This window comes from Pan troglodytes, chromosome 1 (assembly GCF_028858775.2).
Source record: "Pan troglodytes isolate AG18354 chromosome 1, NHGRI_mPanTro3-v2.0_pri, whole genome shotgun sequence".
In the NCBI taxonomy this organism is placed as follows: domain Eukaryota; kingdom Metazoa; phylum Chordata; class Mammalia; order Primates; family Hominidae; genus Pan; species Pan troglodytes.
The window spans coordinates 202250630-202267762 of NC_072398.2; the positions used below are offsets into that span (position 1 = coordinate 202250630).

At 46.1% G+C, this 17133-nt stretch overlaps 1 protein-coding gene across 6 annotated transcripts in view; it reads right to left on the reverse strand.

The window, feature by feature from the left end:
• Positions 1 to 12544: 12544 nt before the first annotated feature.
• GMEB1 (glucocorticoid modulatory element binding protein 1) overlaps positions 12545 to 17133 on the reverse strand; it is a 49398-nt gene continuing 44809 nt past the window's right edge. For 3 of the 6 annotated variants that reach the window (XM_024357385.3, XM_024357394.3, XM_024357379.3), the window contains exon 10: positions 12545 to 16682. In XM_024357385.3, the coding sequence (XP_024213153.1) occupies positions 15982 to 16682 (701 nt within the window). In that variant the 3' untranslated portion in view covers positions 12545 to 15981. The remainder of the gene's footprint in view (positions 16683 to 17133) is intronic. The other 3 variants (XM_024357381.3, XM_063783846.1, XM_063783855.1) reach the window with 1 other exon arrangement.

Consider the following 17133-nt stretch of genomic DNA (forward strand, 5'->3'; position numbering starts at 1 on the left):
TGGTGTACACAGTGTAGGACACTTGTCCCTCTCTAGCCCTGTGTATTTCTCAAGCATTGATTGCCAGGCAATTCCAGTCACTCCAGTCACACTGAAGTCACACTGAACTTTTTAAAAAATTTATTATTGACCGGGTGCAGTGGCTCACACTTGTAATCCCAGCATTTTGGGAGGCCGAGGTGGGTGGATCATGAGGTCAGGAGTTCAAGACCAGCCTGGCCAACATGGTGAAACCCTGTCTCTACTAAAAATACAAAAATTAGCTGGGCATGGTACCACGTGCCCGTAACCCCAGCTACTCGGGAGGCTGAGGCAGGAGAATTGCTCGAACTGGGACCCGGGAGGCAGAGGTTGCAGTGAGCCAAGATTGCACCACTGCACTCCAGTCTGGGCTACAGAGTAAGACTCCATCTTAAAAAATAGATATATATAATTATTTAGTTATTTTATTTTTTGTGTTTTTTGAGACAAGATCTTGCTCTGTCACTCAAGCTGGAGTGCAGTGACACGATCTCAGCTCACTGTAGCCTCAACCTCGTCTTCCTGAGGCCTTGGCCTCCTGAGCAGCTGGGACCACAAGCACAAACCACTATGCCTGGCCAATTTTTTGTTTTTTGTAGAGACAGGGTCTCTATGTTGCCCAGGCTGGTGTCAAACTCCTGGCCTTAAGCAATCCTCCTGCCTTGGCCTGCCAAAGTGTTGGGATTACAAGCATGAGCCACCATACTCTGAACTTTAAAAAAATTTTTTTTCCCAGAGCCCGTAATTTTGCACATGCAGTTGTTTCTGCCTGAAATGGCCTTGCCATCTTCCCTATCCAATTGCTATCTGTCCTTCAAGATCCTGATCGGTGAAGCATTATTTCTGCCTCCAGGCAGAAAGAAGGTGCTATTCTTTGTTCCTCCATAATATTGGTCATATTTCCTTATGGTAACTTATTTTAGTGTATTAGAACCATCCGTTTACTTCAATATTTCCCTTTTATTGGTGGGGGGACATTTTGGACTCAGTTGGGAATCTAATGAAAGTAATGAATCTTCTCACTGGAAACATACACATACACCCAAATTTTTGCCCATGAGCAATCTCATTAACTACTCTCTCCCCAAGCCCACCCACCACATGGACACTAGGTGAAAAAAAAAGCTAGTTTACATATTGCTAGGCCCAGCCTGGTGGCTCAAGCCTGTAATCCCAGCACTTTGGAGGCTGAGGCAGGCGAATCATTTGAGGTCAGGAATTTGAGACCAGCCTGGCCAACACGGTGAAACCCCGTCTCTACTAAAAATACAGTAATTAGCTGGGTGTGGTGGTGCGTGCCTGTAGTCCCAGCTACTCGGGAGACTGAGGCAGGAGAATCGCTTGAACCCGGGAGGCAGAGGTTGCAGTGAGCTGAGTCCATGCCACTGCACTCCAGCCTGGGCAACAGAGCAAGACTCCATCTCAAACAAACAACAACCTAGTTTACATATTGCCCCTCTAATAAATCTACAACTGCTTAAAGGACAAAGAGGCCAGGTGCGGTGGCTCACGCCTGTAATCCCAGCACTTTGGGAGGCTGAGGTGGGCAGATCACCTGAGGTCAGGAGTTTGAGACCAGCCTGGCCAACATGGTGAAACCTCATCTCTACTAAAAATACAAAAATTAGCTGGGCATGGTGGTGGGCGCCTGTAATCCCAGCTATTTGGGAGGCTGAGGCAGGAGAATTGCTTGAACCTAGGAGGCAGAGGTTGCAGTGAGCCGAGATCACGCCACTGTACTCCAGCCTGGGCAGCAGAGTGAGACTCCATCTCAAAAAAAAAAAAAAAAAAAAGGACAAAGAACATTTTTTATTATAAATCTGTATAACCCAATGCTAAGTAAATGTTTGAATTAATCTGTTATCTCATTCATTTTCAAAATTCTCTCTAGTAATGTCAACCTCCATTTTTTTTTTTTTTTTTGAGACAGAGTCTTGCTCTGTTGCCCAGGCTGGAGTGCAGTGGCACAATCTTGGCTCACTGCAACCTCTGCCTCCTGGGTTCAAGCAATTCTCCTGCTTCAGCCTTCTGGGTAGCTGAGACTACAGGCATGCGCCACCACACCCGGCTAATTTTTTTTTGTATTTTTAGTAGAGACAGGGTTTCAGCATGTTGGCCACGCTGGTCTCGAACTCCTGACTTTGTGATCCACCCGCCTTGGCCTCCCAAAGTGCGGGGATTACAGGCGTGAGCCACCACGCCCGGCATCAACCTCCATTTTATAGATGAAAACCTGGTGGGGCCAACAATTGTGATAAGCAGTTAAATGTGCAGTTTAACTAGCTTAGTGGGATGTTAAAAGAAAAGTACTGTGGAAACCAAAATCACCAGGTAAATTGATAATTGCCTTTTTAATGTGCAGATGTTTTATAAATCTCTGAATAGAGGTATGAAAAGAGCAATGTAAAAACCAGACTAAAGGAAGAAAGAACCTGTAGCTGGGCCAGGTGGCCTTAAGCTGCTAGGAATTCACGGCTGTGCATATTCAAGGGATACTTTTAGAGACATATAGGGCAGAAAAGAACGTGAACCAAGAAAGAACCACCATTAAAAGACCCTTGAAGATTCAACTGGAAAAAAAAAATTTGACTGGAACTCTAGAAGAGAAAGCAGAAATTTTCACCTGTCCTCCAAGAAGTGAGAAAGGTAATGACAATGTAATGAGTTTTTTTTTTTTTTTTTTTTTTTTGAGACAGAGTCTCACTCTGTCACCAGGCTAGAGTGCTGTGGCACAATCTTGGCTCACTGCAACATCCGCCTCCCAGCTTCAAGCGATTCTCTGCCTCAGTCACCCAAGTAGCTGGGATTACAGGTACATGCCATCATGCTCAGCTAATTTTTGTATTTTTAGTAGACACAGGGTTTCACTATGATGGCCGGGCTGGTCTCGAACTCCTTACCTCAAGTGACCCATCCGCCTCGGCCTCTCAAAGGGCTGAGATTACAGGCCAGAGCCACCAGACCCAGCATGTAATGAGTTTTTCATAAAGCTAAATTTTATTCAATTGAGAGAACTTTTCTTTATCCTGAGATTATTTATTTCTTACCTCTTTGATGTCAACATATCCTTTCTTTTCAAATGATGGCAATGTTGCAAGATGAAATGAGATACAAAATAAAAAAGAAGAAAAAGAGAATCACATGATGGGCCGGGCACGGTGGCTCACATCTGTAATCCTAACACTTTGGCAGGCCAAGGCAAGTGGATTCCTTGAGCTCAGGAATTCAAGATCAGCCTGGGCAACAGGGCGAAAGCCCATCTCTACAATAAATACAAACAAAATTAGCCAGTATGGTGGCACACGCCTGTGGTCCCAGCTACTTGGGAGGCTGAGGTTGGAGAATCACCTGAGCCCAGGAGGTCGAGGCTGCAGTGAGCCAAAATCGTGCCACTGTACTCCAGCCTGGGCAAATCAGAGTGAGACCCTGTCTCAAAAAAAAAAAAAAAAGAAAAAAGAAAAAAAAAAGGAAAAAGAAAATGGCAATGAGATTTGGCAATTAAAAGAAAATCCTTATTTCACAAAATATAATGTTGGGAAGCTCGTGTTGGTCTCCAAGACGTGTTTTGTTTTATTGATACATGAGATCTATAAGTCTGAGTATCACTGTGCTAGGAAACAGCATACCATCTCAATCTAAGACAATAGGCTTGAGAGAAAAATGGAACACAAGATTTCTGGAGATAGTGCCAAGGGGAAATGAAGTCAAGGAGCCTCTGGAAGGCTGGTCCAATTTTAGCTGGGTGTGGTGGCATATATCTGTAGTCTCAACACGTAGGAGGCTGTGGTGGGAGGATGACTTGAGCCCAAGAGTTCAAGACTGCAGAGAGCTATGCACTCTAGCCTGGGCAACAAAGAGACCCTGGCTCTAAAAAAAGGAAATTTAGCTGGGCGCAGTGGCTAATGCCTGTAATCCCATCACTTTGGGAGGCCAAGCTGGGCAGATCATGAGATCAAGAGATCAAGACTATCCTAGCCAACATGGTGAAACCCCGTCTCTACTAAAAATACAAAAATTAGCTGGGCATGGTGGTGCACACCTGTAGTCCCAGCTACTCAGGAGACTGAGGCAGGAGAATCACTTGAACACAGAAGGCGGAGTTTGCAGTGAGCTGAGATCACGCACTCCAACCTGGTGACAGAGTGAGACTCTGCCTCAAAAAAAAAAAAGAAATTTAAATCTGTGCAAAGAAAAAATAGTTACATGGGCCAGGTGTGGTGGCTCACACCTGTAATCCCACCACTTTGGGAGGCCAAGATGAGAGGATGGCTTAAGCCCAGGAATTTGAGACCAGCCTGGGCAACATATTGAGACCCCATCCCTACAATAAAAAAAATAATAGTAAGACTAAATATGTTCCAAATAAAATATCATGATTGTACAATGATTCATTGAAGGGTTCGTTTTAGGTATTAAGCTTCTCTAGTACTTTTTTTTTTTTTTTGAGACAGAGTCTCACTCTGTCGCCCAGGCTGGAGTGCAGTGGCGCGATCTCGGCTCACTGCAACCTCCACCTCTTGGGTTCGAGCAATTCTCCTGCCTCAGCCTCCTGAGTAGCTGGGATTACAGGCGCCCACCACCACGCCCAGCTAATTTTTGTATTTTTAGTAGAGGGGGGGTTTCACTATGTTGGTCAGGCTGGTCTTGAACTCGTGACCTCGTGATCCACCTGCCTTGGCCTCCCAAAGTGCTGGGATTATAGGTGTGAGCCACCACGCCCGGCTTAAGCTTCTCTAGTACTTTTGAAGACTGTTTAGCCAGGCTCAGTGTCTCACACCTGTAATCCTAGCACTTTGGGAGGCCAAGGTGGGTGGATCCCTAGAGACCAGGAGTTTGAGACCAGCCTGATCAACATGACAAAACCCCATCTCTACTAAAAATACAAAAAATTGGCCAACGATAGGCACGCGCCTGTAATCCCAGCTACTCAGAAGGCAGAGGCAGGAGAATCGCTTGAACCCAGGAGGCAGAGGTTTCAATGAGCCGAGACTGCGCTACTGCACTCCAGCCGGGGCAACAGAGTGAGACTCTGCCTCAAAAAAAAAAAAAAAAAGAGTCACAATAATCCTTTGTGATAGCATTACTTAACCCATTTTACAATGAGGAAACTAACATAGTTTACTACTGTAAACCATACATACATTTGAAGTGTTGTATACCAATCACATTTATTAAAGAGTCTTGGCCAGGTGCGGTAGCTCACGCCTATAATTACAGCACTTTGGGAGGCCAAGGCAGGTGGATCACCTGAGATCAGGAGTTCGAGACTAGCTTGGCCAACATGGTGAAATTCTGTCTCTACTAAAAATACAAAAAAAAAAAAAAAAAATTAGTGCCTATAGTCCCAGCTACTTAGGAGGCTCAGCCTGCTGAGATGGGAGGATCACCTGAGCATAGGGAGGTGAAGGCTGAATGAGCCACCATTGTGCCACTGCATTCCTGCCTGGGCGACAGAGTAAGATTGTCTCCAAAAAAAAAAAAGAAAAAGAAAAAGAAAAAGAAAGGTCCCTGATCTCACAGAGCTTCCATTGTAGTTGGAGGGAGAAAATAAACATACATCACATAAGTAAAACAGAGAAAAATAAAGCAAAGTAAAGAGAATAAAGGAAAACAAGAACCATAGTGCAGGGGGAGGTTACCATTTTTTATAGGGCGGGTATTAAGGAAGTCCTCTCTGATAAAGTAACATATGAACAGAGACTTGAAGAAAATGAAGAAATAAGCTTTGCAGGCCAGGTGCAGGGGCTCACGCCTGTAATCCCAGCACTTTGAGAGGCCAAGGCGGGTGGATCACCTGAGGTCCAGGGTTTGAGACTAGCCTGGCCATCATGGTGAAACCCCATCTCTACTAAAAAAAAAAAGTACGGAAAATTTGCCAGGCGTGGTGGTGGGCGCCTGTAATCCCAGCTACTCGGAAGGCTAAGGCAGGAGAATTGCTCGAATCCCGGGAGATGGACATTGCAGTGGAGATCGAGCCATTGCACTCCAGCTTGGGCAACAAGAGCAAAACTCAGTCCCAAAAAAAAAAGAGGTTGGGCGTGGTGGCTCACGCCTGTTATCCCAGCACTTTGGGAGGCCTTGATCACGAGGTCAGGAGTTCAAGACCAGCCTGATCAGCATGGTGAAACCCCCATCTCTACTGAAAATACAAAAAATTAGCCAGGCAGGGTGGCGCGCCTGTAATCCCAGCTACTCGGGAGGCTGAGGCAGGAGAATCATTTGAACCCGGGAGGCAGAGGTTGCAGTGAGCTGAGATCGCGCCACTGCACTCCAGCCGGCGATAGAGCAAGACTCTGTCTCAAGGAAAAAAAAAAAAAAAAAGAAATAAGCTTTGCAGTTTTCTAGGGGAAGCGTGTCCTAAGAGATTATTGAATTTAAGAAAAAAAAGCAAAGGCCAGGTGCAGTGGCTCATGCCTGTAATCCCAGCACTTAGGGAGGCTGAGGCAGGTGTATTACTTGAGGTCAAGAGTCCGAGACCAGCCTCACTAACATGGTGAAACCCTGTCTCTACTAAAAATACAAAAAAAAAATTACTTGGGCATGGTGGCACATGCCTGTAATCCCAGCTACTCAGAGGTTGCAGTGAGCTGAGATCACGCCACTGTACTCCAGCCTGGGTGATAGAGTGAGACTCTGTCTTAAAATAAATAAATAAATAAATAAGCTTTGCAGTTTTCTGGGGGAAGCGTGTCCTAAGAGATTATTGAATTTAAGAAAAAAAAGAGCTACCAAAATAAATATGTCTGCATGTCTGCATTTGTAATAGAAGTGGCAGGGTCTGTGAAGATGTCATGTCCTAAGACATGTGTCATTCCAGTTAAGTGTTACTGTAAGGAAATGTGAACCCACTGTTGTCAAGCCTTCTGATGGTAGTTTATTTTTTGTTTTTTTTTATTTTATTATTATTATTTTTTTGAAATGGAGTCTTGCTCTGTCGCCCAGGCTGGAGTGCAGTGCAATGGCACGATCTCGGCTTACTACAAACTCCACCTCCCAGTTTCAAGTGATTCTCTTGCCTCAGCCTCCTGAGTAGCTGGGATTACAGGTGCACACCACCACGCCTGGCTAATTTTGGTATTTTTAGTAGAGAGGGTTTCACCATGTTGGTCAAGCTGGTCTTGAACTCCTGACCTCATGATCTGCCCACCTCGGCCTCCCAAAGTGCTAGAAGTACAGGCGTGAGCCACCGCGCCCAGCTGTTTTGTTTTGTTTTTGAGATAGGGTCTCACTCTGTCACCCAGACTGGAGTGTGGTGGTGCAATCATGGCTTACTGCAGCCTAGACCTCCCAGGCTCAAGTGATCCTCCCATCTCAGCCTTCTGAGTAGCTGGGAATACAGGCATGCCATCACCGCATCCAGCTAATTTTTGTATTTTTTTGTAGAGATGGGGTTCACCATGTTGCCCAGGCTGGTCTCGAACTTCTGGCCTCAAGCAATGGTACCAACTGGGCCTCTCAAAGTGCTGGGATTACAAGCATGAGCCACCACACCCGGCCCCAGGAACGTTCATAGAGGCATTATTATAGTAGTCCGAACTGGAAACTACCCACCATTAGTAGGAAGGATCATTTGTGGCAAAGTCACATGTTCTTTTTTTTTTTTTTTTGAGACGGAGTCTCGCTCTGTCGCCCAGGCTGGAGTGCAGTGGCGCGATCTTGGCTCACTGCAAGCTCCGCCTCCCGGGTTCACTCCATTCTCCTGCCTCAGCCTCCTGAGTAGCTAGGACTACAGGCGCCCGCCACCACGCCCAGCTAATTTTTGGTATTTTTAGTAGAGACGGGGTTTCACCGTGTTAGCCAGTATGGTCTCGATCTCCTGACCTCGTGATCCGCCTGTCTTGGCCTCCCAAAGTGCTGGGATTACAGGCGTGAGCCACCGCGCCCGGCCAAAGTCACATGTTCTATGTAGCAATGAGAAAGAACCAACTACAACTTCAAACAACTGTATGGATTAATCTCAACAATAATGTTGAGTGAAGAAAGCCAGTCACAAAGAGCTCAAAAAGAGGCAAAAGCAAGCTATAGTTTTAAAGAGGTAGGTAGTGGTTATCGTGGTAGGTGCGGTGCTGGTAATTTATTTCTTCTGATCTAGAAGCTGGTTTCATGGGTGTTGACTAGCCTTATCAAGTTGTACAATTATGATTTGTATTCATTCGTGTATACATGTTCAATAAAAAATAAAAACACAACAAAAATGTAGGTCAGGCTGGGAGCGGTGGCTCAACCAACGCCTGTAATCCCAGCACTTTGGGAGGCCAAGGTGGGAGGATCACCTGAGATCGGGAGTTCAATTCCAGCCGGACCAACATGGAGAAACCCCGTCTCTAGTAAAAAATACAAAATTAGCCGAGCATGGTGGCGCATGCCTGTAATCCCAGCTACTCGGGAGGCTGAGGCAGGAGAATGGCTTGAACCCAGGAGGCGGAGGTTGCGGTGAGCTGCCATCGCGCCATTGCACTCCAGCCTGGGCAACAAGAGCGAAACACCATCTCAGAAAAAAAATGTAAGTCAGTCTTCAGGCTGAATCATGGCTATGGGCATCCAGTTTGCTTTATAATGTATAGACATATTTAAGAAAACACCAGAGGGCCGGGCGTGGTGACTCATGCCTGTAATCCCAGCACTTTAGGAGGCCGAGGCGGGCTGATCACTTGAGGCCAGGAATTCAAGGCCATCCCGGCCAACATGGCGAAACCCCGTCTCTGCTAAAAATACAAAAAATTAGCCGGGCGTGGTGGCGCATGTCTGTAGTCCCAGCTACTCGGGAGGCTGAGGCAGAAGAATTACTTGAACTCGGGAGGAGGAGGTTGCAGTGAGCAGAGATCACGCCATTGCACTCCAGCCTCGGCAACAGAGCAAGACTCCGTCTCACAAAGGAAAAAAAAAAAAAGAAAAAGAAAACATCAGAGACTTTTTAAAATTTTTATTTTATTTTATTTTATTTTATTTATTTATTTTGAGACGGAGTCTCGCTCTCGCCCAGGCTAGAGTGCAGTGGCGCGATCTCGGCTCACTGCAAGCTCCGCCTCCCAGGTTCACGCCCTTCTCCTGCCTCAGCCTCCCAAGTAGCTGGGACTACAGGCGCCCGCTACCATGCCCGACTAATTTTTTGTATTTTTAGTAGAGATGGGGTTTCACCGTGTTAACCAGGATGGTCTCGATCTCGTGACCTCGTGATCCGCCCGCCTCGGCCTCCCAAAGTGCTGGGATTACAGGCGTGAGCCACCGCGCCCGGCCCCCCCCCCCTTTTTTTTTTTTAAAGTAAACTTTGAGGATGGGCGCGGTGGCTCAAACCTGTAATCCCAGCACTTTGGGAGGCCGAGGCGGACGGATCACGAGGTCAGGATATTGAGACCATCCTGGCTGACACAGTGAAAGTCCGTCTCTACTAAAAATACAAAAACAAAATTAGCCGGGCGTGGTGGTGGGCGCCTGTAGTCCCGCCTACTTGGGAGGCTGAGGCAGGAGAATGGCATGAGCGAACCCGGGAGGTGGAGCTTGCAGTGAGCCGAGATCACACCACTGCACTCCAGCCTGGGTGACAGAGTGAGACTCCGCCTCACAAAAAAAAAAAAAAAAGTAAATTTTGAAATCAGGTAAATTCTATGTGTGCTTTTCTTAAGAGTACCTCCTACAAAGCCCAGTGAGGAAGCTCTTTCTCTCTGGGTCCTAACTCAGCCTCATGTTTACCATTATATGCAATCCAAACCTAGTGTTCATTCTTGTTCTCAAACTAGAAAAATAAATCCATGTGTTTATGTAATTTTTTTTTTTTTTTTGAGACAGAGTCTCACTCTGTCACCCAGGCTGGAGTGCAGTAGTGTGATCTCGGCTCACTGCAAGCTCCGCCTCCCGGGTTCACGCCATTCTTCTGCCTCAGTCTCCCGAGTAGCTGGGACTACAGGCACCCGCCACCACGTCCGGCTGATTTTTTGTATATGTATTGTTACTCATACTGGGCTGAAGTAAGTTACCCAGGAAAACAAGATATGTCTAAGCCTAGGGCCATGGGCCAGGGGTAATCAATCAGGTGTAGAAGATAGTTTTTTAGAGTCCGTGTGTCTTGGGGGAACTTGCCTAACGCCACTATGCAAGCACATTGCAAAAGGGCTTCAATTCAGGTGACTAACGGTGTCAGCAAGGCTGTTGTAGTTAGTGAAGACTGCGGTCTAGGAATGTATGCCCAGGTTTGGGCCCTGGGGGTGGCATTCCTTTAGTTGGGAAAGATGATCATCTCAAGAGTTGAAAGAGTTACTGCCATGGCAGGAAGGCAAAGATACTAACATGGCAGAATTTGGGAACTAAATCATGGTTCCCAAAAGAGCTAGAGAGGAAGGATGATGTAGTGTGGATAGGGGAGTCTGAGGCAAGTAGAACCCTCTAGAGGAAGTCAAATTGCCTAACTCAGGGCTAAGAAAGGTGTTCCAGGACTTGGGAAGGAAACCTGGAAAGGGCTCAAATAGGGCTGCCTAAGAATGGAAATTCTAGGGACAAAGAGTCCAAATCTTTTTTTTTTTTTTTTTTTTTTTTTTGAGACAGTTTCACTCTTATTGCCCAGGCTGGACTGCAATGGCACGATCTCGGCTCATCACAACCTCCGCCTCCTGGGTTCAAGCGATTCTCCTGCCTCAGCCTCCCAAGTAGCTGGGATTACAGGCATGCGCCACCATGCCTGGCTGATTTTGTATTTTTAGTAGAGACAGGGTTTCTCCATGTTGGTCAGGTTGGTCTCAAACTTCTGACCTCAGGTGATCCGCCCGCCTCAGCCTCCCAAAGTGCTGAGATTACAGGCGTAAGCCACCGTGCCCGGCCAAGAGTCCAAATCTAACTACACCACACCCTTGAGGTCCTTGACAACCTTGGTTGTTATGGCAGCACATTTCAGACTACACAAAAATTTCCCAGGGAGGATTTCCCAGGGAGGAACTAACCTGGAGTAAGGGATGTGCTGCACCTCCAGGGAAGTGATCAATTGTACTAGGAAAGTTGTCTCAAAATGCAGGAGCTAGGCTAGTGTATGACATTATGTCTCAGAGAGGACGAGTTCCTCAAACTGCCCAAGGTGAATCACAACCTCATGCCTATTTTCAGAATTCAACCTTTCCTTTGTCCTTTCCACCTCTCTGATAGTACTAAAACCTGGATGCTATAACTCAACTACTAATTCCACATTTCATGCTTGACTTTTACTATCTTTATAATCAACACTCTCCACCATAGTCTTATCTTTAATGCCTTTCATGAAATGGGATAAAATGCTACCACTAGTGGGTGTCAGAACCACCTGAACTGAATATTAATTTTCCAGATGTTTGGATTAACATTGGTCCTCCTTCCCTAATAAGGACAGAGGTGCAAAAGAACCTTCATATGAGGTGGCTTTGAATCTTGAATATTCATGTTTATTGTCCATTTTTTACTTCAGAATGACTGGTGTTTTTAGGAGTGGGTGGAGCTTGGAAATTGAGAAAGGGAAGAGAACAAGGCAGGGACCAAACAGGGACATGGCCAAGACAAGACAGTTGTACAGTTGACTCTCAAGCCTTCATGGAAACCATATGGCAGGAAGGCTTTGGGGGCATTTACCCTTTGCCAGCTAGACTCCACTCCTGCACTGGATTCAACACTGGATCCTATCTGATGGAAACTTGGAGAAGCCCATGCATGACTCAGCGTTCTCCAGTGGGGAGACTGCCCGCGTTGCTGACTCTGCCTTGCTTTGCAGGCAGAAGCAGCAAGAGACTGAAGACTTTTTCTCTAGAATAAATAAGCCCAATTACTTGAAAATCAAGTAGTACAATAAACCTAGCCAAAAGTGGTCTCTCCTAAATCAGCTTAGGTATATGCCTTCTCCAGGAAGATCTCCCTTATTTGCTGACCCCACCTCTACACCGCTAAGCTGGGTTAGGCACTTCATGCGTTGTTCTCTCAGCTCCTAGCCAATAGCCCTATCACACACAGCACTTACCCAGTAGGATCTGTTTCAGTACCTCAGTAGAGGAGAGCTGCTTGTTTGTGCCTTTGGCAGTCTGCTGAAACCTATGAACCAATTCTTAAATAATGTTTTTCAATGCATAAAATACATAGAATTACAAAAAAAACAATTATAATGAAATGTGTAGTTTTGGTTTTCTGAGCTGGGGATGTTGCCCTGTTGCCTGGGCTAGAGTACAGTGGCATAGTCATAGCTCACTACAGCCTCGAACTCCTAGGTCCAAGCAAAATCCTCTTGCCTCAGCATCCTGAGTAATTGTGTCTACAAGTGCGAGCCACAAGACTTGACTAATTTTTACATTTTTTTGTAGAGATGGGGTCTGGCTATGTTGACCAGGCTAGTCTTAAACTCTTGGCCTCAAGTAATTCTGCCTCAGCTTCTGAAAGTGCTGGGATTCTAGGTGTGAGCCACCGTGCCTGGCTGAAATATGTATTTCTTAACTCCAGACATCTGGAGTATGAATTCCTTAAGTGCAAGGACTGTCTTCATCTCTCTACTGTCAGTGCCTAGCACAAAGCCTGGCACATAGATGGTTCTTAAAAATGTTTATTCAATGCATGAACAGAAAGATAAATGCCTACTACCAAGTCAGCCTAAGGTTCATTGCAACTGCTTATGCACATACCAATGGCTTGCATATGTCTCACCCCATCTAGGATCATCTAGACCAGGGCTGTAAGGGAACCTACATTCAACAACAGGTGCCATAATATCTAACAATAATGACAGGCTATTGGAAGACCAGGAAAACAACAAAGCTCATGTATTTCACCAGCTGGAAAATTCATCTAGTAAACAGGCTGTTTGAGGAAATCTCTTGACATTGGAAGCATGATGCACACACTACCTTAAAACCCTACCAATAGCTCTGATGGAGGAAAGAAGGGAACCTGAGCTAGCACGTTGGTATTCACGAGGGCTCTTCTGTCCTGAATTGGTCCTCTCATCTCTGGGAAAGAGAAAAGTGTCCCTAAAAACCACAATAGAGATGAGATGTGCCTTCCTAGATTCAAGTAGATTCAGTCTGAGACAGCAATTTTGTTTTTATGTACCAACAGAAAACCTAAACAAGCAGGAAATAAAAGCTACTTCCCTCACTAAAGATATATTAAGGGCCAAATATTTGTTCTAAATTGATTGCTAAGTCTATTAGATATTTTGAAAAGAAAAATAAAACCCCAGACTATTTAAAAACTGAAATCTACAACTGTATGGAGTTCATAAATCTCATTCTTAAGAGTCACCTTCAGGCTGGGTGCAGTGGCTTATGCCTGTAATCCCAACACTTTGGGAGGCCAAGGCGGGTGGATCGCTTGAAGTCAGGAGTTCAAGACCAGCCTGGCCAACATGGCAAAACCCCGTCTCTAATAAAAATACAAAAATTACCCGGGCGTGGTGGTGGGAGCCTGTAATCCCAGCTACTCAGGAGGCTGAGGCAGGAGAATCACTTGAACCAAGGAGGCGGAGGTTGCAGTGAGCTGAGATCACACCATTGCACTCCAGCCTGGGCTACAGAGCGAGACTCCATCTCAAAAAGAAAAAAAAAAAAAAAACAGTAACCTTACCATGTTACAGGGTTTCTTTGACTACATACAGCCATCTGAGGGATGGAGAATGCAACTTTTACTTGCTCGATGGGGTTTCCAACATCTGTTGGAAGAAACATGGCTTCTGAAAGGTGCCTTCTTAAAAAGAAAAAAGAAAAAAAAAACTACAGGTCCAAGTTTTGTTTTTAATAAAAATATTCCTCCCACTCTTAAGGTGTGTGCTTTCTTTTTTGACCTATTTTTCCTTAAATTTGTCTGTAGTTTCCCTGTATCCCTATATTTTTCCTAGTGCAGTAAACAATGCAATCAAAGAAATAAAAACCAGGGTCCACTCTTGCCCCAAACACTGAAGAGGGTCAAAGAGAAGAAATCACAGCACGGAAAATGGCCCAGCTCTAAATATACAAACAACATTAAAAACAAAACAAAACAAAATAACCCCCCCCCCCCCCAAGCATTATTATTGACATTCCTGGTACATTTCCTACAATATAATGTTGCAGACAATGCTTCTTTCCCAGGGAGTCCAGCTCACTCAAGAGACATCTAGTTGGTGCCTCAGGAAAGCCTGGGGGTGTTGAGTCCTCTCTGCCAAGCCTAAAGCTTTTTATGATCTCAGTATCTCACAGAAACATCTGTGGTATAAATGAATCTAAAAGGGGATGAAGGCAGGCAGGCACCTGTCACTGTTCTCCAAATCAGCCAAAAAGCTGAAGAGCGTGGGTTCTAGGAGACAGATGCCATTAAGAGTTGAGGGATGGAGGGCAGAACAAGAGGAAGCACCAAATGAGTGGCTGCCTTTGGTTCCAAAGCCAAAAAAATGGCCCCACCAAAAAAGGCAGCTGGTTTGATTGAGGAACTCCCTGCTCTTGGAGCCATGCAATGAAAATGATGGCCTTGGAGCCCCATCCCTGTGACAGCCACAGTCCAAGAACCAGAGCCATTTACATCACATTGCAGTTTCAAATGAATGGACTGGTCCTAGTTTAGGAGGGTGAGTGCTTTGACAAAGTGTGGGACAAGGTAAGCTATTACCTTGAACCCCAAAGCACAGCTGCAGCATCCTTGGCTTTCCATTTCTTTCTTTTTTTTGAGACGGAGTTTCACTCCTCGCCCAGGCTAGAGTGCAATGGCATGATCTCAGCTCACTGCAACCTCCGCCTCCCAGGTTCAAGCAATTCTCCTGCCTCAGCCTCCCAAGTAGCTGGGATTACAGGCACCCGCCACCATGCCCAGCTAATTTTTTTTTTTTTTGTATTTTTAGTAGAGACGGGGTTTCACCATGTTGGCCAGGCTGGCCTCAAACTCCTGACCTCAGGTGATTCACCCGCCTCGGCCTCCCAAAGTGCTGGGATTACAGGCATGAGCCACCGCACCCGGCCTTGGCTTTCCATTTCTGCAAAACCACAGGCCACTGCTGCCACTTGCTCTGTGGAGATGTACCTTCCACTTATTACCACCCTCTTCTCAAAATGGCACTCACGGTACTAACTTTTGGAGATCTCCAGAGGCGTCAGTTGCACCTCTGGAAGTAAGATGATTTCCCTGCCCCATACTTGCCAAAGCACTTTTTTTTTTTTTTTTTTTTTGAGATGGAGTCTCGCTCTTGTTGTCCAGGCTGGAGTGCAGTGGTGCGATCTTGGCTCACTGCAACCTCTCTGCCTTCCCAGGTTCAAGCGATTCTCCTGCCTTGGCCTCCTGAATAGCTGGGATTACAGGCTCCCACCACCACACCCGGCTAATTTTTTTTTTGTATTTTTAGTAGATACGGGGTTTCACCATGTTGGCCAGGCTGGTCTCAAACTCCTGACCTCGTGATCCACCCGCCTCGGCCTCCCAAAGTGCTGGGATTACAGGCGTGAGCCACCACGCCCGGCTAGCACTTCCCTTTTTAAGCTAGTGCTGGCATGCCACCTTCCCCTCAAAGCAGAGTCAACTTCCTTTTGTTTGAGAGTTTTGTACTGGCCTCTGTAGGCCCTTTTCAGGATACAAAATAAAGTGCCCTTCAGCATCCACATGCGAGTGGGTTGCCTTCCAGTGTCAGATCTGTGTTCCAGAGTTTGGTCAATGCATCTTTACAAGAATAAAACCACATGCCTACACACACAGACGAGCCTGGAAATGGCTTTCTGGACAGGGTTATTCGTTATCTTGACACTTCCCCTAAAAGAAATTACTTTCTTGGTGTAAGATGATTAGGACATTGAATGACCTACTCTCAACTTCTGGAAGGGCAGCTTGTTTTGTCCATTTTTCAATGAGGGAGTGGGAAGAACCCAACATTTTCAGTTACAACAATAAGATTTTTTTTTTTTTTTTTTAAAGGGTCCTATGTGGAAATGAGTGGGACAATGATAAAAATAAACAAATAATTAAAATTCCAAATCAAAACATAACTCCTGGCCCTGAGATCCCCAGTTAATCCTCTAAGACCACAATCTCCACATTGTGAACTTGATGCTGGTGTTCTTCCATCTCAGCCACAACTTTCTCCTCAGTCCTCAGCTCTGTCTCCAAGATGACTGCTTTGCCCTCAGTATCTTCAGCTTCTGGGTCCGGGGCTGGATCAATCTCAATGATGGTCTGCCCATCCTCTGAGGTGCTTTCAACAGCCTGAATTGCCGAGGTTAGGCCGGACTCCATGGCCACCAATTCCACAGGGCTAACCATGGTGGTCATGTTGCCCAGTGTACTCCCATCCTGCATGGCAGTAGAGCTCAGCAGCGCCAAGCTAGATGAAGGGTGGATGGTCACTGTGTCTGGTGAGCTGCTCTTGGCAGAGGAGACCACTGTGGCATAGCGGAAGAGCTGAGGGCCAGAAGGCAGTGTGTGGACAGTCACAGGACTGGAGCCCTGGCTGAGGGTGGCCACTGGAATATTGCCCATGGAAAATGACTGACCCACTGGGGTGATGGTGATGGGTGAGATGACTGTGAACTGAGGCTGCTGGACAGGAGGAGAAGGGCTCAAGACAGTGGTGGAGGCTGGCCGCTGGAGCCGGGGCCTTTTTGGAGGCTTAGGAGTGCTCACAGGCATCAGTACCACATTTTGAACTGTCTGAGATTTCAGCCTGTGATCCTGGCCTTGCTTCTTCTGCTCCTCCAACTGGCGTTCCAAGTCTATGGAAAAAAAGAAAAGACTTTGTGTAGAGGGAAGTAAAATCTTGGGAGCATTAAACTGAGAGTCAGGAGACCTGGTGTCTCTGTCTGGTTTTGTTACTAAGTAGCTTCAGGCAAGTTGTGATATTGTTTTCTTTCTTGTGTTTATTTGGGGGGCAGAGTCTTGTTATGTTGCCTAGGCTGGAGGGTAGTGGCTATTCACAGGTGCTATCATTGCGCACTATAGACTTGAACTTCTGGCCTCAAGCGATCCACCCACCTCACCTTCCCAAAGTGTTGGGATTATAGGCATAAGCCAGTGCGCCCAGCTGGCACAGTCCCTTGGAACTCTCATGGACCTACAAAGGAGCTACAATGGCCACTCCAAAAAACAATGATTTTCGAACTATCCTTCAAGGCAAGAATGCCTTGCTGCATTGGCTGGAAAACTCCTTTGCTGGTGACTCAAACA